Genomic DNA, 22,025 nt, shown 5'->3' with positions numbered 1-22,025 from the left:
ATCGTAGCCACTATTGAGGAATAAAATCCATAAAGAACAGCATAACGTGAGCCATGACGACTACACTGTGGACATGTCAGTACATGACTATTGTCGTTTTGACAAGAAAACAACTCACTGCTGTTCTTTGTTCTTCTTTTAACAAAGAAATGTTGTCAAGATCCAATAAAACTGGCGCTTTAGCAGCATCCACAACAATCTCTTCCACCATAATTGCACCGGCCCCTTGTTGCTGCTTGCTTACGTCACGACTCCGCCGCACCTGAAAGTACTGCCCCTCGTCCCTGATTGGTCCTGTCACTTTCTAACCAGGCCCAAACGGTTCAGACGGGAGCTTTGCAAGATGGATTCGCCAGTGAAAAACACAGAAACGGGCGGATCCATCTGCTTTGCAAGGTTAGGTGGGTTCTGCTGGTGTATTCAATGGCTGCTTCCTCGGAAGCCATTAGCTCGGATGTAGCTTTTCTTGGCAGGCAAGATGTTTTTGCATGTTGCCCGACTGACCTTGGCATGAATTTACTCACTGAGGATTCTGCCATTCCCAAGTACGGCAGCAGTATCGTGTCAGCTCAGGAGAAGCGCATTTGTACAACCTTATTATGTCCCGTGCTCTGATTGGCCCATCACAAATGTGACAGACAGAACGTTCCTCCAATCACCTCCTGAGAATTTCTTGAAAAGACCTGCCCTGCGCTGATATCAGCTATCTGGCTTCTTTTTAGCTGATGGCTGGTGTGTGAACTAGTACTGTAAAGCTGTACTCTTGTCTCTCTAGAGAACCACAGTCTGCTGCCAATGTTACATGGTGCTGAATGCAAGTGACCAACACATTCTGTGACAATGGAATAGACATTAATAAGTATTTTTGGGACAAACTTAACTTTTAAGTGAGAGTAACTTTTTGTTGGAATCTTACTGTCACCTACAAATAAAAAAATCAAGTTCTTGTTTATAGTACTGAGTAATGCTGTCAGGAAGGTGATAATAAATAACGGCTTATGCCAGCAGCTCCAACTATAGTAGACTGATAAGATATAATTTATGATATATATGTGTAATGGAACAAATCCCCTTTTCATTGTGGCTTCAGAAGAACAAATTTCAAGAGTTATGGGAAAATCTATATCCTCCCTGAATGCCCATTTTTGTTTCACCATTTATGTATTTATGGATATCTTTTGTAGGTATTTTTTTAAACTGTCTTCCTCATTTCAATTATTTCTTGTACTTCACATCATGAAGATATGGTTAAGAATAATGTTAAAATTAAAAGTGGGATGATGCTGACAGTCATTTCATATCATTGTTCTAATGTCTAGTATGTGTGATTCCACAAAAAAATTAAAAAATAAAAAGGAAGAGACACCATTCTCTTTCTAGAAAACAATTGTACTTCTAGATTAAGTTTGAAATTACACTTTGTTGCTTTAAAAACTAAAAAACATTAGTTCTACTCAATCATGGACCAAAAAGTAGAACCAAATGAAAACACATTTTCACAGTGGTCTCTGAATGTTCTGTAGCTGTATGTTATGTAAATGATTGTGTACTCTACTTGTTGCAGCTACTGTACATTCATTAATGTTAACATACAGTGCTGATACGAGGTAGTAGAGAATTGTTAGCTTTAACTGTAAACCGTAAAACTGAAGATAAAGTAACATATTCATGTACAGTACAATATGATGGAACAAGCATCACTAAGTAGCAGTATTGCTTTTGGCTGCAGCTCTTATTGCTGGCTTTTTCAAACATTAAAATGGCTCAGATGATAAAAACAGCTTTTCTCTTCAACCATTGTGTCATTACTCTTATTGGATATTACTATCCTGTCCTATCCAGAAAACTTAATAAAAATGTGCTTATCCTAACATACGCTGGATCTGCAAGTGTCTTCAAGCTACGGTAAATATTAAGACTTGTCAAAACAATTCAATGCAAAATAAGTAAAAAGTAAGGCCAGTTGTGCCAGTGCAATAACAAAAGAAACACTCTGTAATAAGAGTACTCGAAGCATGGCTGATTTCTCCTTCAGAAATGGCATAACAAGAAAGTAAACTTATCCCTTTGTCTATACTGAAATGTTGGCTGAAATCGTGAGTTTTATTTTACTGTATTAAAGGATTATTGAGGTGTCTGATTACTGGACAGCCCCTCATTAAGACCCTGATCATGCTTTCACTTGGGCTGCTCTTTGAGTTGGTGTTCCCTGAGAGCACCCGTGAAGGTGGCCGTCCACACATGCAGGGCCGTCCCAGCGGAGAGGGTGAGGAAGAAGAGGAAGGCAACTTGGAAACCAAACCAATCCACCACGCATCCCGCCAGGGCGCTAAATATCAGCTTCCCCAACACCTCCAGGGTCGCCAGGAAACTGTAGTGGGTAGCCTGAAGGATGAGGGGAAGGACAAGGAGGAGAGGGGGGAGGAATGATGGGAAAAGTGGGAAGGAGAGAAAAGTTGTTAAACAGTACGTGAAGAAAAAAAGAATAAAGCTAATTTTCTGATAAGAAGGGTGCAGAACTGTAAGACGAGAGGATGACTCTGGTACTAAAGGTGAAACTCTATCCTTTCCTGTTGCAAATCTTATCAGTTCAGAGTGTCACATTGAAAAATGAACCAACAGATGCGAAAAAACATGTGATTTTCAGGAAGCAGTCTCAAATGCAGAAAAAGAAATTCTAGGAACGAAAAATAAAGATGGGAAGCCTGAAAGAGAAAGCGTGAGATCATGGCCTAAGTCAATGGATGGAGGCCAAACAAGGAAAAGGATCTGATCCTAGCCTGTAGGCTTTTAATGGAGGGAAAGACAGAGACCATTACCTAATCTCTGTCAGCCTCCTGCCTCTGCCAAAGAGCTCAGCACTCGGGTAAGGCAGGTATCTCTAACACAGGACTCTAGTGACACCTAGATCATCCACTGAACAAAGTCATCCATTGAACTCCTTTCATTATCAGTAAACAACTTTTAACCACTCATTCAGAAAAATACATCTGTAGAATTCTTTATGAAAAGGTAAAAATGCAGCATAATTTATCAAACCAAAACTCCATAAGTGAACTATTCAATAAGCATATCTACAGAAAGCCATGTCAAATACTCAGCTGATTTATAAATGGTTAATATAATTTTAGTGAAACAGTAAACCAGACAAACCTTATTCTTTCATTGTGACATTTTGCTGCTTTCCTCTGCCCTTGTTAATCTAAATCTTCGGTGCTTGATACTATTTATTTGACTAAAAACAAACATTTTTCAATAAGAGCTTAGGGCCCTTATCAACCCAAGCCTTTAATCGATACCACTATCAGTACTTTTCTATCTTTCAGTGAAAAGACGGCATGACAACATGTTGTTAAAAGTGCTAGGAAACCTATTTTATATTGCAAGGAAAGAAATAAATTTGTCCTCATAACAAGTGTATCATTCATTTAATATTCTTGCAAAACCTCCATTTTCTTTTTTTGGAGTTACATTTGAACAAGGGCTGTCAGCATTAATGCATTTATCACAATGCAGTTTAAGTTCAGAATTAGAGTATCTATTCTTTTAAATTGCATTAATCCAATAAATACACCACAGTGCCTAAGAGTCTCATTTCACTTAACAAAAAACCCTCGCAGACAGCTCAGTGGACAAGTCAAAAGTCATCTGATTAGGGTTGTATATTGTTTGGGTGTTTCCAATACCAGTGCCTCTGCCTTAAGATTTCTGAATCAATTACTTCTTTATGAAAGAAGCTCAAACAAAGTTCAGATGTTGGCTTGTGTCACAGACAACCAATAAAATAATGAGTCAGTCAGTGTGACGGCACCCTTGGTAGGAAAATGCTGCGAGAGCGCAGAAACTGATTGGGACCAAAAAAATTATGAAAGATGTTCATACTCTGCTGAAATAAAATAAGTGCACATAAATCAATAATTCTATAATGTACTTGACACCTTATTTGAAGTGGCAGGGTGTCACTTCAGGGTGACAGGGTAACAAAATCAAGCATGAAATTTTGTGTTGCAACTCAGTCTGGTCGGTATCAGGTGTGTTTTCACCGAATTTCGATACTCAGGCATTCACTTTTTTACCCTGATTTTCTTCTCAGTACATAACAAGTTCCTTTATTTTGGTTAAGATCATGTCATGATCTTCAGCCTATAGGAAGTTGCTTATTTTCTTGCAGGTCTGCATCCAAACATAAAGTAAATTGCTCTTTTGTTTGTGGCAAAACAAAATAGAACAGAAATAGTTTTTGCAAGTAGTGGAATTTCAAAATTGGAGAAAAGGGGGGATTTTTTTTCTTTCTGAAAAGAAAACAAATGATATTCTATATACAGTATATGGACAAAAGTATTTGGTCACCTGCTCATTACATCAACATGGACTGCAATTACACTGAATTCAAATACAAGTACTTTTATCTGGAGTTGGTCCCCCTTTTGCAGCTGTAAGACAATTTATCCAGAGCACTGACTTCGTTGAAAACGATGGAGATGAATACATTAAGAGTTGGGAAACTTGTGCTGGATTTAAACTCTGTGCTCTGTAAGAGGTCTGCACACTGAGGTATAGAGCTCTGTGTGACCACAGCTAAGTGAAGTGTCTTTATTCCGAGCAACTTGTTTAACAGATTGGGTTTCTTTCTCCTGGGGATCGTTAACAAGCACTCACACTATCAGCTTTCTGCCACCGGATAGCTACCTTCAATAACACACATACATACACACAACCAGCACAGGGGGCTAATGCTCTCCCCTTCTGGGTGCGCTCACACACACAGCGACACACTAAAGAGCCAACAGTATATGTGTCATGAGAACATCTCAAATTAACTGTGGGTCACATCGTCATCATGTTGTGATTGTTTCTGTTATTTATTTTATTTGTATCCAGATCTTGATTTCTGTTCTACAGCCTGCCATTTGTTCCCCTTTTCTTCTCCTCTTTTTAAAAGTGACAGCAATTTAAATGATAATTTGTCACCTTGAGAGATTGACTGAGTGACGTCTGAATGGCTGTGTGAACAGCTATCACCTGCAGGCACCGATGGCCCAGTTACGGCGGGACAAAAGGAGTTATGTCAAAGAAGAGAAAAGCAGAGAGGAGAGGACGAAGTCAGGAGAGGAATAGAGAGCGTTTAAAGGACTACAGAGTGACAAAGACATGAGAGTGGGGGGTAGGAGGGACAATGACAGAGGGGAAAAAATGAGGAAAAAGCAGAAAAGACAACACGGCTGAGATAGTGCAGGTGGAAACAGCTGATGAAAACTGACAGGTATAGGTGACGATAGGTGCGGTTTGAGGAGTTCCCTCTCTGGCCTCCCTTTGACAACCAAAGGAGATGACCTAACATTATATAACAGCACAATCAAACTGAAACATAGGGGAAAAAAAGGAAGGAAGTAAGGAGGGAGTACAGAAAAGACAGTATTGTCTGTTTGTTAAGCGACAGGAGATGACCTAACAGCAGATTGAGACAATTAGCAGAGTCACCAATAGCAGCCAAGGCCTCAGACCTGTGTGTAGGCATAAGGCAGGTGTAGTTTACCTGAATGCTTTCCTCGGCCCTCTGGGTGCAATGCATCATGGTAGTGAAGGTGAGTGTGGTGATGAGCCCACCCAGGAAGTGTTGGATGCTCATACTCATGACGGCCATACCTGAGGGAGCAAACACACACAAGCGAAATCAAGCAAAACCCGTTTGAGCGTGAAGTTTTTCTTCAATTTATCTGCTCAATACACTGTTCTATGGAGGAGTCAAAGCGAGGAGATAAAGCAGGGAGAATCGGTAAGCTGCTCAAATCCCCCCCACCTCCTCGTCCCCAAAACACATGTAGAGTATCCTCTGAGGGGAAGCAGCAGAGCGCTGTTAGTGGGGAAACACAGAGGAACCACAGAGCCTATCTATCTCTGCTCCCGCTAACGCTGAATTATTCACTCAAGCCGCCAGAGCTTTTCCTGAATAAGACTCTTCAGTCAGCGACACAACAATGATGGAGTCACACCGACTGATCAGACTGGAAGAGTGGGAAGCGGAGGGTTATCATGTAATATTGAAAAATCCTTTCAGTGCTTTTTTTTTTCTTCTCATTTTTGGTGGAGTTTTTCTGAAATCTTTGTTCTGGGTTTACAGCGAAGGCGGGGAGAGAGAGGCGTGATAGGGGAACAGACAAATCCGATAGAGATGAATGATGACGATCTGAATCCCAGAAGCTTTGAGACCGGCTGTATTACGGAATCAGACGTGTCATTCAGACATTAATAACCAAATGGCTCTCTGGAGAAAGAGAAGGAGAGAGAGGGAGCCGGTCTATCAATGTCCTCTCCATCAGCCACTCTCTCTTGCTTTCAACGCTGCACATCAGGCTCAAAACACTAAACTGGAGTCAGGACTTGCAATATCTGTCTTTATGGCATGGTCAATCCAACACTTGAGACCAAACTTTAAATGTCAGATTTGTGAGCAAGATTTAAAGCTCTCTCTCTCTCTGCCTTTTTTCATTCTTTGCACAAATACATCTGTCACTATTTGTGAACACCAAAGACTGAAATGCTATCAATGCATTCAAGGTCCTTGTCTTAAAATAGCTGCCTTTATTTCAACATTTGAAAAATGATTGCCTGTTTTAGCGTTCAAAAAAGCTAATTAAAGGAAATGTGGCTGTCGTTTAGAATGAGTGATGTCTGCTCTAATACTTATAGAGCAGGTAGAAAATGTTTGAACTGTGAGTAGATACACCAAAAAGGGATTTCTGCTTCTAAAACTGTTCCATTTAATTTACTTCAGATGCTTAAACACACGGGTGTTTCAAAGGAGGGAAGCAAAACATGATTTTTTTCTTATCTTTACAAATATTCCTGCAGGGACCTGATGAAGTGCCTGATAGATACTGATTTACAGCTGTGAAAAGGCACACATACATACAGTACTGTAAATTCCATAACATAAATGACATAAATCTGAAATTTCATACCTTACAGCTGACACGTTCTGTTAAAACATGGACAAACACACAAACCTTATATCATTTACATCCTAAGGCTGAAAACACTGGACATCATAAAAGCAGAGCTGTGAATGTCATCTGTCAAGAGTTCGTTTGGAGTTTGTGTTGGCTCAGCTTTGTACTTTAGTCAACATATTTGATTTTATCGTTGAGAACTTGTAGTCCTGAGCTTTTTGGATGATTTTTTCTGTCTTCTGCTTTATTTAGTGTGCAGCATTGTGATATTTCAAACATTTCAGTATATCCAAACAGGGCTCCAGACTGCCCCTAAATTGTTGCATTTTGCCCCTAAAATTTGAGACAGCGTGAGTAAATTTTTCATCTACTCGCGCATGTGCGACGGGTAAATTTGCCGATTTTTTTATTTTTATTAAATATTTTTTGTTGCTGACAAACTTCTGCTCCACACTTCAGCCTAGTTGTTGGCGATAATGCACAAATGAGCTGGTTTGCCAACTGACATTAACTCCAAAAGAAGAAGAAAGGAGATGAACACCAAAGAAGAAGGCGGGCCAATGTGTGTGAGAATGGGGGGGGTGAATGACCACTGTGATTGGCTAATGTGTGAAAAGAGGCCAGTCTTGGGGTTATCGTGCAAATCTACAGGTTTCACATAAATCTTGTAAACAATGCACAATTGCGAAGAGAACTATCGGTGCTTACTTTCTCCCCACTAAAACTAGTGTGCCAGAGGAAACAAATCCTGATAATGAGTCCGACTCGTTTTGTGAGGAAACGGTCATGGCAATAAAGGCAGGAAATTCTGTTTTCCAGATGTGGCTGCGCAAGTTCAGCTGGCTGAGGTATTTCAGGGAGACAAATTAAATGAACTGCAAATTCTGCTGGCAATACCCACAACATGCGGGGACAGAGGTTGCGTTAACCGAATATCCTCCATCACTGACGGATTTTTTTGAAGGATGACGGAGAATTTTGAAGGCTGTTCGTCATTTTGACAGGCTGGGATGATGAGGATGAGCCTGTATTTCAGCGCGCACACAGACAGATGCATAGTCTTTACCATTTTGCACACATGGACTATCAAGGAGGTTATTTAATCTATCAAAAATCTTGTACCTAGTGGGCTCTCTCACTGACCTCGACATCGTAAATTAATGAAAGGGCGTCTGTCTCTGCTGCAGGTGTCTCAACACACCGGTTGGCATGCAGAGTTCCTGCTGCTTCCACCTCGCTTGCTCAGCACCGAAACCTCACTTTAAACACCAAAGTTTGCTAATTTATCATGTGGATATCAACCATGAAAATATAACAAAGAGATGGGTGAATGATGATTCAGATATGTTTGTAGCCTAATCACAGTTCATAACAGAGACAGAATTAAAAAGTTGTTCTAATATGCCCTGTTTACATCTCTCCAACTTGGAGAGGGACCCAACTGTAGTCAAGATGGCCGACATGGGCGTCGCTATACGTCCAATCCATGCCGGAAGTCCCAAGCAAAAGTTTCTTCTTCGTGTTGGACTCATCTGCCAGTGTTTGTCAGTCTTTTTTGTGCCTAAGCCTAAATTTTCTGCTTGCGCCCCTAAAATTTTAAGTTAGGGGCCACTGTGCTCCTAGTAAAAAAAAAAAAAACTTCGTCTGGAGCCCTGCCAAGCTTAGTCTATTAGAGATGAGGATTGTTCATTTTCATGGAAACTGATACTTCTATACAGTGGTTTCAGGAAGTATGCGGACCCCTTCACTTTTTTCATGTTGCAGTCTGATGCTACAGTCTCTGCTCTCTGCAGGCAGTTCCTTTGACCTAATGGTTTGGTTTTTGCTCTGATATGAATTGTCAGCAATGAGGCCTTCTATAGAGAGGTGTATGCCTTTTCAAATACTGTCTAATCAATTTAATTTATCACACATGGACTGCAATCAAGATGTAGAAACATCTCAGTAAAGATCCACAGATAGAGGGACCTGAGTTTAAATCCAGGCATTTTGCAAAGGGCGTGAATACTTATGTCAATGTGATATTTCAGTGTTTTATTTTTAACAAATTTGGAAAATGTTTTAAATTCTGTTTTACACTTTGTCATGATGGGGTACTGAGTGTAGATTAATGAGAATATATGTTTTTGACTATTGCATCAGGCTGGTAAATAACAGGATTGAAAAAAGTGAAGAGGGTGTGAATACTTTCTGACTGTATTGTAAATACTCTTTAACAATCCAAATGCCTACTTTTCTATAACTGGGTAAAAACAATAACAAAATACATTACACAGAACTAAACAACTTACAGAACTAACAAAAAATGTTAGTTGCCAACCTTTTCTCCATAAGGAGGGGAAGAATACAAAAAGCTATAAACAGATCTTTGACCTTCCAAAACATTTTAGCCTCATTTTAGTCCCCTTTCCAAAAAACTTTATTGACATGTTGTCTGAGTGTTTACTATCAGATATTCAGGATATTTCTTAACTTTGCATAAAATCAAAATATTATGAAAAAGTTCATTTTTTTCCTGTGATTTAATTCAAGAAGAGAAACTTCCATATATTCTATGTAAACCATTACAAATTTAAATATTTCATTACTTTTTAAATTGTTGATGGTTACGGCTTAGACCTCACAAAAATAAAAACAATATTAGAATATAACAACACATCAGTCCAAAAAAGGATTTATAATACAGAAATGTTGACTTTTCAGAAAATTATGCTTATTTATGCACTCAGTAATTAGTTGGAGCTTCTTTTACACAACCTATGTGGCACTGCATGAGCCAATCAGTCTGTGGCACTGCTGCAGTGTTATGAAGCCCAGGTTGCTCTGATAGCAGCCTTCAGGTCGTCTGTGTTGTTGAATCTGGTGTCTCTCATCTTCCTCTTGACGTTTCCCCAGAGATTCTCCACAGGGTCCAGGTCAGGCCAGTTAGCTGGCCAGTCAAGCACAGTAACACCATGGCAGTGTTGTAGTCGAGTCACCAAACCTCGAGCCTGAGTCGAGTCCTGAGTCCCTAGTGGTCAAGTCAGAGTCGAGTCCGAGTCACCAAAGAAAAATCCAAGTCGAGTTCGAGTTGAGTCCCCTTTACCTGAGCCCAAGTCCGAGTTGAGTCCCCATTACCCGTGTTTGAGTCCTAGTCGAGTCCCCAGTACCTAAAACCTAAAGTCAAATTAAATTAAATTATTAATCATTTTTAAGCCATTCCAGGTTTACAGGTGGGTTACGATAATATGTTTTAAATATTTCTTCAACTTTTTATTCTAAAGGACTAGAGGAGCTATCAACAGCAGCTGTGCATGAACAAAATCAAGCATCTATGACCCAGTTGTTGAGTAGCTTTAGAGACCATGTTAATTTTGGAAACCATTTTTAGTTTTAGTCACATTTTAGTCCTGATCACCCTTCAAAGTTTTAGTCTAGTTTTAGTCAATGAAAACTCAAAAACATTCCAGTCCAGGATGAGGGTCACTGATTTTTATTCATATTGATACTCTTATTAATACTCCTTAATGATCACACTCTTCATCAATAATATTAGTTATATTAACAGGATTATTTGTGTATTAGGGTGGAAAAATGAGACATGTTTTTAAATGAACTCAGCTTTACATCTATCTTATACTAAATATTCCTCCTTTAAAATGACTGGATTTATTCAGATTTCTCACTAAAAAGTTAAATTCCAATTTGCTCCATGGGACATTTGAACACATCATAAAAAGGTGTTAACTTTGTCCCCCCTTCGATACTCCAAAGTCTGAGCAGTCTTTAAACACATCATAATTTTACCTTATGTCACCTTGTTTTGCTCACCAGTCAGCGTTAGCTCACCTATGTTAACGCAGATTTCAACATTGGATTGATATTTTTAACTGACAGGACTCACTACAAGGTTTAAGAGTTTTTATCACTCTGTCCAAGACTGAGGAGGATTACTGTAAAGCAGCAACAGCATATGACAAGGCTGAGCAGCTGATGGAGATTTTCCATGATTCAGAGGTAGGCTGGCTGCATTTTAGTTTAATTTCTTGTAGATTACAGCGGGAATACAGAGAAGAGCCACAGGTTTAAACTACCTATCAATTTATCAGCTCCTGTCTCTGTCACCCAGGCTCCTCGCCTCTCTCCTCTGGTTGTTTTAACAGCAGGTTAGACACACGTGAACGAGTGTGCAGGTGAACACATGTGCCAGGCACTGCAGGAACACTGACCAGTTATGAAGGCTTTTCTCACACAAAAACAACAAACATCACAGAATAAAATAGCTTCAGCAATAAAGATTTAAGCCCTCCTTTTACCCCTCGAGTCCAGACGCAGTTAAAGCTTGAGTCCGAGTCATCAGTGTTTGAGTCCAAGTCGAGTCACGAGTCCTCCAAATCAGGACTCGAGTCAGACTCGAGTCCGAGTCTTGGACTCGAGTACTACAAGACTGCACCGTGGTCAGCAAACCAGTTTCTGGCAGTTTTGGCTTCATTGTGGGCAGATGCTAAGTCATGCTGGAAAAGAAAACCAGTACGCTCATAAAGTTTCTCACCAGATAAAAGCATGAAGTGCTCTAAAATCTCCTGGTAGACTGCTGACAGCGTTGAGTCTGGACTTGATAAAGCACAGTGGATCATACCCATGGCACCTTAGACCATCACTGACTGTGGAAACTGAAAACACTGGACTTCAAGCATCTTGGATTCTGTGCCTCTCAGATCTTTCCCCAGATTCTGGGACCTTGATTTCCAAATGAAATTCAAAATTTACTTTCATCTGAAAACAGGACTTTGGACCACTGAGTAACCCAGTTCATTTTTTGTCTTAGACCAGGTGAAACGCTGATAAATGTTTCACGTTCTGTGGTTCACGAGTGGCACGACACCAGGAAAACGACACCTGTAGTCCATTTCCTGGACCTGTCTGTTTGTGGAGGCTTTTGATACACTGACTCCAAACTCAGTCATCACTTTGTGGAGCTCCCATAAGTTCTTGAATCTGCTTTTTGACAATCCTCTGAAGTTTGAGCTCATCCCTGTTGCTTGTGCACCTCTTCTCACCACACTTCTCCCTTTCAGTCAGCTTTCCATAAAATGTTTTGATACAGCCTCTGAGAACAGCCTGCCTTTTCAGCAATGACCTTCTGTGGCTTACCCTCCTTGTGGAGGGGTCAGTGATTGTCTTCTGGACAATAATCGAGTCAGCCGTCTTCCCCATGATTGCAGTTGTGTGTACTGCACCAGACTAAGGGAATAAAGACCCAGGATACCTGGTAGCAGTATCCAAACATTGAAACCTTACCGATTTTTTGGGCTTTGGAAAATGTGGACTAGGGTCACAGGGAACAAAGTGAATTGTGTTTAGATGTCCTCCATACTGTAAATAACTTATCAAGGAGCACGTTCAAACAGCAGCCTTCAAACACAGCTCAGTAAAAGGTTCCTATTCTCATCAAAAGCAGAATGCACCTCACTTCATGTATTTTTAATCTCTTGAATTCAACTCAGTGTTACTGTTTTTGACTTCTTTCAAAGGCTGTATTTATACACATAAACTAACATGGTACAGTTGTCACCTAAAGCCATGTATTAACATGTACCTGCATGTTCATAACTGTGTGTTCTGTGTGTTTATTCAAGGGAATAGCAGGTCATACGAGGATGGCATGCATATGGGATCAGGCTCTGAAAAGTTTAAATATGTAAATTATACACAGAATTTAAAAACAACACGTTGGTGTGCTTATACACTATTCATGGAGAAGAATAAAAGACTAACAGGGTCACTCTAATCATATTCATGAAGAATACTTGGGATAGAAGCTTTTACATAATCAACAGAAAGACAAACTGCACCAAGGATGTCACAGTATTAGATTTAAAAAAAAAAAAACGTGTTTTCAAACACTACAACCTCTGATTTAATGAGTGACAGCATCAAAAAGTACAGAACTTTAAAATGCATCCACTTCACAAGTGAGTACACATGAGTAGGAGAGGGATTAATCCAACCAAAAAAATAAATCAGTAAAACTCTTGCACAGTCTGATGGCAAAAAGTAGAGATGCACCCATTATGAAAATTAGGGCCAATACTGATACTGATGCTTAATGTAACAAATATTTCCTCATCACTTCTTTTGGTGTTATACTCTTCATATGCCTTCATATGACAACCTTTTACTCACATTTGACCCTAAAATCAGATAAGAGATTGTCTGGCAGGTCACTTTTTCGTGCCCTGGAAACACTGTATGTTTGTTCCAGAAGCTAGATATGCCAGATGCTGACATAAAAATGATAGGACAAAAAAGACTAGTAACTGATGCAGTGCCTATAAAAAGTATTCACCCCCCCCCCCCTTGGATGTTTCACCCTTTTATTGATTTTACAAATCAATTATGGTCAATGTAATTTGGCTTTTTGACAAAAAAAAACCCTGAAAAAATCTTTAATGTCAAATTACAAACAGATCCCCATTAAGTAATGTTAATGAAATAAAAATATGTAATGTGAAATAAGTGACTGCATAAATATTCACCCCCTTCAAGTCAGTATTTAGTAGATGCACCTTTGGGTGCAATCACAGCACTGAGTCTGTGTGAATAGGTTTCAATCAGGCTTGCACATCTAGGTACTGCAATTTTATTCCATTCTTCTTTGCAAAACTGCTCAAGCTGTCAGGTTGCACAGGGATTGGGTATGAAAAGTCTTTTTCAAGTCCAGCCACAAATTCTCTATTGGATTGAGGTCTGGGTCTTGACTTGGCCACTCCAGAACATTCAACTTGTTGTCTTTAAACCATTTCCATGTAGCTTTTCCCTGTATGCTCCAAGTCATTGTCTTGAAGGAAAATCTTTGCCCAAGCTGTAGTCCTCTTGCAGACTGAGTAAGATTGTCCTCCAGGATTTTCCTGTATTTTGCTGCATTCATTTTACCCTCTACCTTTACAAGCCATACACGGCAAGCTGTTAAGAAGAATCCCCACAGCATGATGCTGCCACCACCATGCTTCACATTGGGGATGGTGTGTTTGTGGTGGTGTGCAGGGTTTGGTGTCCGCAAAACATAGTGTCAAACCTGATGGCCAAAAAGCACCATTTTGGTCTCATCAGACCAAAGAATTTTCTTCCACTTGACCATGAAGTCTCCCACATGCCTTTTGGAGAACTCTAGTCCAGATTTATTTTGAGTCTACTTCAACAGCAGCTTTCTCTTTGCCACATTCCCATAAAGCTTTGACTGGTGAAGAATTAGGGCAACAGCTGTTGCATGCAGAGTCTCTCCCATCTCAGCCGCTGAAGCTTGTAGCGCCTTCAGAGTCACCATAGGTGTCTTGGTGGACTCTCTCACTCATCTCCTTCTTGCAGGGTCCCTCAGTTTGTGAGGATGGCCTTATCTGGCAGATCTACACAGGTGCCATATTCCTTTCATTTCTTGATGATGGATTTAACTGAATTCGAGGGGACGTTCAGTGCCTTGGACATTCTTTTGCATCCATCCTCTGACTTGTACTTTTCAATAATCTTTTCTCTAAGTTACTTGGAGTGTTCTTCTGTCTTCATGGTGTAATGGCAGCCAGGAATACTGATTAACCCGGGACTGGACACTCCAGACATAGATGCTTTTTATACTACTTTCACTTAACACAATTATGCAATCACTATATAAAGCACTTGCACTAGCACTAATAAAAATATTCCACTTTTTATGGAGTTAAAACTTTCAAATTAAAATAAATTCTAAAATAGAATAACAATTTGCAAGTGGTTCACAGACAATCCCGATAAAGAACTTGGAATAACAAAAAAAATTCTTGAAAATGTTAAAAAATTAAACCAGCCCTAGTTTAGACCTAAGACTTCAGTTCTTAGAACACTTAAAGGAATAAGGATGAAGAAATAAACAATCAAACAATCTTTAGCTAAGGCAGGACTGTTGATTCTGCTTCAAACTGCAGATGCCAACAGTCCTGCCTTAGCTAAAGATTGTTTGATTGTTTATTTCCTCATGCTCAATCCTTTAAGTGTTCTAAGAACATGTAAAGGAATCTTTAGCTGTTGCATGACTGTTGATTCTGCTTCAAACTGCAGATGTCAAGCCAGTATTACTGAGCATCCATATAAAAAATTCTTGTACTGTGTCAACTAAAAACTGGACAGTGTTGTATCATGACCATTGGTTGTTTGGCTATTTCTATTAAATCTGTGTTCTCTCACCTTTCATGAGTGGCGATGGCTCCAGCACAGTGAGTAGAGAGCTCTGGAAAACCATGCTGATGGTTCTCAGCACAAACACACGCCTCATCAGGGCCCCGATGCTGAGGAGAGAAAAGTCAAGAATCAGACAGATGTTCACCAACTTCAACATGTTGTTGTAAGAATTAAACTATTTGGCGACAGAGGCTCAAGGCTGCTATCATTAAATTTAATGATATTCTACGTTTCTTTTCATCTCACACACATTTACCCCCCACACTCTCATGCACGCGCACACACAGCAACCACGCGTGCACGTGCTTAAGTAAACAAGTCCCCAGACACTAATTGATTCCCTGTTAGTGGCAGAAAATCATCCCCCTGTGGGTTTGCTTCGTGACGTAATCAATAACCTAAGGAGATCCCCAGCATGAGGAAAATAATTAATCACTGTTATGGCACGCACACACACACAAACACAAGCACACAAGCACTCACACTGTTGTGTGACATCAGGGATTAACGATGCCAATCACTCAGAGGATGCCTGCCACTCAAAGGACCGTGTGTGTTTGTTTATGTTTTTGTGCATGTAATTATTTATGTGTAAAAAAAGGCTGAGAGGAGGAAGGAGCCCAGCAAACAAAGCAGGATGTCTGATTTAGTTTAAGAGGTGCATACAGTAAAAAAACTGAACAATTTCAGTCAGAGATCATGATTTAAAGTTCCTCTAAAGTTTCTCAGTTCATGTTCTCTTTCTGTTTCATGATCTGTGCTCAGTGTCCAAACACTGATCCATCCCGTGTGTTGATGCTGATAAACTGATGAAACTCCATCTGCCCATATTGACTCTGCTGTTTATTTCCTGAGTCACTGACCTAACAACTTGCTGCTCTCTGTTCACAGAAGATAGATAAGATTCTTTCATAATTTAACATTTATGTGTGTCCTCAAAGACAGGACAGAGTACTACCCATCCCTTCATTACCTAACTGAGGTTTAAATCCTTCTAGTCTTTGTCCACATCATCACGGAGGAAAAGTTTTTCATTACCTGGGAAGAAAAATTAATCTCTGTGAAAGATGTTCCTAGAGAATAATTAAATCTCACGTGAGTCTTGAACCACTAAATTGAGACGGGGTCAGGTAGCAGTAAGGAGACAAAAGATCCACCACTGACATCATGTTGTGATACAATGAAAACAGAATATAGTACTGACTGGGTAGGATGTCTGGAAAGAGGAGATGGGATTGAAAGCAGTCTTTTTCTCTTTGTCATTGTCTTTTGATGTCTTGTGTGAAGCACTTTGAACTGCCTTGTTGCTGAAGTGTGCTAGACAAATAGACTTTGCTTCATCTTGCACCTTGATTGGAGTCCACCTGTGGTCAATTAAATTAATTTGACATGATGTGGAAACCAATGCTCACGTGGGCAATGACAGTGAGACCTGGAAGGGGGTGATTGGGAGCAACGGCCCCCCTGATCTGAACCCAAGTGGTGTTCTGTTACTGGACTTTTGTGCTCGTCATAGAATGTCGAACACCATGTTCAGGCATAAGGGTGTCCATATGTGCACTTGGCACCAGGACACCCTAGGTCACAGTTCGATGATCGATTTTGTAGTTGTATCATCAGACTTGCAGCCACATGTCCTGGACACTTGGGTAAAGAGAGGGGCGGAGCTGTCAACTGATCACTACCTGGTTGTGAGTTGGCTCCACTGGTGGGGGAGGATGCTGGTCAGACCTGGCAGGCCCAAACGTCTGCTGGAAACATCTGGTGGAGTCCCCTGTCAGAAGGCACTTTAACTCTCACCTCCAACAGAGCTTCAACCATGTTCGGGGGGAGGTGGGGGACATTGAGTCCAAGTGGGCCATGTTCCGTGGTCAATTTCTAAATGTACTGAATATGCCATTTTCATAATGCTTGGTACAATCTGATGCTTTCAATCATCAAAATAGTGACAATAATATGAATTGTATAGTGCCTTTCAAAGCCAGCATTGAAAAGTGCTTTACAAGACACCAAAATAACAGATTATAAACTTTAAAAAATGTGGTATACAAAAGCATTTAAGTGTTGAAATTTTTGACAACCTAAGAGGCCAAAGATCATCTTCAATCATCTTATCTTTTAAAGAACCTATATAAACCTTCCTCTCAAACTCTCCTTCTGTGTATCAACTCCCCTCACCATCTCCCCTCCCTGCAGCCTTTTCTTGCCTCTTACCTCTGCTGGAAAACCAATCCTGCATCATTCACATGCTAAAGACATTCTTCTCTCTGCTGCTCCTTTACCTCCCGTCTCAATGACAGCCTTTCATATCACGCACTCTCAGGAGATGCTGGGTGTGTGGTGTATTTTTTTCTGTCTGTGTGTGTGTGTGCGTGTGTGAGAAAGAGAACCTGCCTGGCTGCCACCTCACACGGGCCGGGCCCAGATAAGAATAGGCGTGTTCTCAGGTTGCTGCTGGCGGTTGTAAAGGGGGTCATTCAGTGACCACTCAGCCGTTTCTGATGGTGCGGAGGATAAACGGTCCAACTGAGCTTTTAGAGGTGGGACCACAGCCTGCTGGACACCACTCTCTCTGTATTTGTGTATGTAAATGTGAATGACTTTTTAAGTGACACATATAACTACATTTATTCATTTTAAACACACAATTTAGTCAGTTTAGTAGTTGGACTTTCTTCTCAGTCTGATTCATGAATTAAAATATCAGACTGAGTGGTTAATTAAAGGTCAAACAGGGTAACATTCTTTGAATCATTTATGGAGTTTGGATAGTTGACTGTTGTCCTGTGTTCAATAGATTAATGGATAAAATTACATTTTTCCTCATAACACATGGATAGCTGAAGTCGTGGTACTGCCAGAATCTGGGCTGACAGACTAACTCCAAATAACATGCTGCCGTTCATTGGACTCCAAGAGATTTTAAAACTACCTCAGACAAAGCAACGGACAAGAGTGTTTTGTCTCTACCAGCGTGTGAACATTACACTGTCTTTACAAGATACTGACACCTTCACGAGTGAGATGGAGAGAAAAGTAAAAGATTGAAAGCCAGAGTGTGACAATGACATCCTTTGAAAGCACTTTTCCCTTCAACAAAAATGTTGCCTGTGGAGGCTTACTCTGTTTGCTCGTGTCACTTTACACAAGGAGAAAAACCTGGGAAAAACACAATACGAGGACAAAAAGATCAGACAGTGCACAGAGCAGCTGATACATGTCAACCAAAGACAAGCACACACCAGAAAAAAGTTCAAATTCCACACTGGCGAACAAACTGTGTCACAATTTATCCTCATCCTCCAACAGGGCCTCCAACGATGACAAGGGTGTAAAACAACAGTATAATTATTGTGGTTATACTGCAATATAAGAGCTTATTTTCATAAGAACCAGCTATAGCATCATCACAGTTTATTGAGCAGAGTTTGCTTTAACTCGGCAGTTAAAACCAAACAAGACTGCAGCACAGGTGGCAAGGCATTGCATTTACATCAACTCAATATTAACTCATTGAGTGCCATAGACGTATATATACCTCAAAGTATTTTTTCGGCGGCTGGCACAAGGGGGCGCTCTCACGCTCCCTGTGAGTAATTTTGGGGCTTCTGGGATACGTATTCGGAACACTACAGTCAGAAGTGACTGTAGATCAAACATCAGATGTGGAGACCCTGGGGTCAAAGAGCAGAGCGATCATTACGGAGGTAATCTAAGCTAAAAGTTCTAACTTAGATGCTGGAAGAAACTTTAAACTTTTGCCTGAGAAATCGCTTACTCACTGAAACCGACACTGAACTTAACGACAGCGAATCCAGGGATCTGCGCTTTTATGCCTCGGCCAGCAAAGAGGCCAAAGAGTGCCACAAGGTCTTCCCCGTGCATCGGAGAAATAAGGCAGCCTCTCGCCAGCTGGATGCATACAGCGACAAGCAGGAGAGGACGTGGGCGTATCGGGGGTCCCGTGGAGGCCGTCCAGTTCCAGAGAGTTATTTATTATCATCTCCAGAAATATAAGCTTGCATCTAGCTGTAAAAAAATCAGCTTCAACAGCCTGGTTTTAACCAGTAGGGGGCAGTTGCAACACATATTTTTAACACAATATGTAGTACTTACATGCTTCATACTCAAATGTTAAGATGTTGTCCTACATTTATCAGCAAAACTACTAATTGCTTAACCTTGCAAACAGACATGTCTGTCATCAGGTGACCCGTCTTGCAAAGTTTTAATCTAAAATGTTTGTGCCAGATCCAAAAGTGGGTCTGGCCAATCAGCGTCATTTGAGGAGAAAAAGGCAGTAGTTATTGGTTGGGTTTAGCTGTACTGTAAGACAGTGTCTACAATGGCTAAAGCTATAGGCATGCAGCTATAGTGGCAGTTTTATCTAAACCGGACCACATTTCTTTTGAAATAAAGATAAAGAACAACACTAAAAGCTTTGTCGTGACATAAAGTATTGCAGGAAATTGCAATCATTTCAGGTGGAGCTAATATAATGTAAGCCAGTGTTTACAATGGCTGCTTTCACTGTAGCTACAAGCTTGCATACAGCTGTAAAAAATGGTAGTTAAACCAAACCACATTTCTTTATTATAACAAGAGCAAAAAGACACACTAAAAGCTGCTGTTGGCTGAGAAGATGTTTCTGCATGCCACCAACAAGCTAAGCTCTTCATATACAGCAGTGCTAACCTGTATAGCTCAGTTTAGTACTGAAGGGGCATATGTCCACTACCTCAATTTTTTCTGTTGCTCTGATTGGCCTGTCATGAATGTGACAGAACATTCGCCCACTTACTTTTTGAGAATTGTTTGAAAAGTTCTGCCCTTCCCAAAAGCTTTGTGTGGAAGGTTTCCCGGATGAATGTGAGATCTATCCATGCAATAAATATGTAACAGTCCATGTGGCCAATCAAGTTAACAATTGCTAGAAACATACAGTGCTTAACAAATTTATTAGACCACCCTAACCCTAACCAAAGTAAGGTTTATGCCACAGCTGCCCTAAATTAACAGCATTGGTAATTACCAAAATCATTTTTTATGTTTTATGTTGTGACATCACATGCCCACATATTGGCCCCACCCAAATTAAACCAAGCCAGGAAAGAGGTGAAAAACTTTTTAACGGTCTCAATCTAAAATTCAGTCACATGTAGACATCATTGTTTTTTACATGTTTACAGCAACCATATTCCAGCATATCTAGTGTGTTAAGACAAAAATTTTGGATTTCACCTTACAGGGTCTTTAAGTGTACTTCAGAGCTCACCATCCACTGTCACTGTCAGCAAAAGGCAGGTGCAGCTCGTTGTTTAAATACATTTTACAAAGAATGTTCATATAACCCAAAGACCTGATCTCAGTTTTTATAGCTGAATGTCTGTATTTAAAAAAAATGGATATAATTTATGGATTAATAAAACTTTTTTTTTTTATGTTATATGTTTGTCCCAAAATCAAATAGACTGTCACAATAAGAAGAACAGATCATTTCTAGTGTTTGACACATGCAGTGTTCTTTACAACAAACAATAAAAAGGTGTGTAGGTATTTGTATGGGCTAAGATTAGTTTAAAATATTGGCATATTGGTTATCAGCAAATATTCAGGATCCTTTACGACTGCTGACTGCTTTTTTATGCACGATCACTCTAAAAAAAGGTTAAAATTAAAAATGTTCTTTGAGAGAACAGTAATGTATAGTGTGCCAACATACTATCCTTCACAAAGGCACTGCTGTTATTTATAGTTCCCATTACATCACACTGGCCATAGGCAGGGTTGTTCTATGATGTGATCCAAGTATAAGCAGACGCACAACCTTATGCAACAACGGTCAAATGGCACAGTGTCAACGTGCTGAGGGCTAGTGCATGTAAAGGTTACGTACAAACAGACATAAATCAGAAACTGGGTTCACATGTAATTGAATAAATTCAAGTATATATGTGCATACTGTATATACATTATTATGAGTGTAGCTGAAGTGCACCAACTGGCTTTCCTTCAATAGTGAGAGTAGAGTGCAAAATGAAGTGCAAGGAAAACATAAAATGTAGTATCTAATAATGCCTATTTAGATATAAAATACACTGTGACCCAGCAAATTGATAAATTAATCAGAAAATCTCCCCTCTCCGTATTTGTCTTTAAATCTAGAAACCAAATTTAAGTTGCACATCATCTCTGTAAACCCTTAGAGCTGTGTTTATATACATGTGTTACAATGTGTGTGTGTATGTGTGCACACTCAGGAGCGTGTGTGATGGATTTGCTACTCACGCTGTTCTCACACCACACACCAGACACAGGGGGTCCCTGAGCTCTCAAACAAGGCTATGTTTACTTAAATTACTGTACACACACAGTCAGACACACACACACACACACAGTCAGACACATGAGCCTAGGAAGAGAGTAAAAAACTGGAAGAACAGGAGTAAGGGTGAGAGTGAAGAGGAAGAGGTAAAAAGAGCTACAGGGAAGAAGGAGTCGGTGTACACAAAAAGCTTGGAGGAGGAAGCAGAAGAGAGGGGCAGGAGTAAAGTGGCATGATAAGGGCAGGAAAGCATGGGATGATGGGATAAGTGTGAGGAACAAGACTACATGTTCATGTGCTGTGGTGGACTGTGCTGTACATCATAAAACTTCCCGTTTTTTCTAGCTATGCATTTTAAGTGTTTTTTGGCTGATACTGATAATTACCAATTCCTGATGGACGATATTTTTTTGCCATTCCCAAACGCTTTTTATGGGAGCTTCTCCAGATGAATGTGAAATATATCCATGCAGAAGACATAAGAAACCATCTATCTGGCGTGTCAGGTTAAACTGACTTTAACTGTCCTTACTGTCAGATCTGACACTTCTATCAACTTA

General features: G+C 40.1%; 1 protein-coding gene across 1 annotated transcript in view; it reads right to left on the bottom strand.

Annotated features, from left to right (window-relative positions):
- Positions 1-306: 306 nt before the first annotated feature.
- Positions 307-22,025, bottom strand: part of mfsd3 (major facilitator superfamily domain containing 3) — a 44,570-nt gene continuing 22,851 nt past the window's right edge. Inside the window, exons 4-6 of the mRNA XM_041786432.1 lie at positions 15,147-15,247; positions 5,537-5,646; positions 307-2,385 (exon numbers count right to left, since the gene is read on the bottom strand). Coding sequence (XP_041642366.1) covers positions 2,179-2,385; positions 5,537-5,646; positions 15,147-15,247 — 418 coding nt within the window. The 3' untranslated portion in view covers positions 307-2,178. The remainder of the gene's footprint in view (positions 2,386-5,536; positions 5,647-15,146; positions 15,248-22,025) is intronic.

Source organism: Cheilinus undulatus, linkage group 5, assembly GCF_018320785.1.
Source record: "Cheilinus undulatus linkage group 5, ASM1832078v1, whole genome shotgun sequence".
NCBI lineage: Eukaryota > Metazoa > Chordata > Actinopteri > Labriformes > Labridae > Cheilinus > Cheilinus undulatus.
Note: the sequence above shows the minus strand (reverse complement) of the source record. Positions and strands in the feature narration are given on the sequence as shown.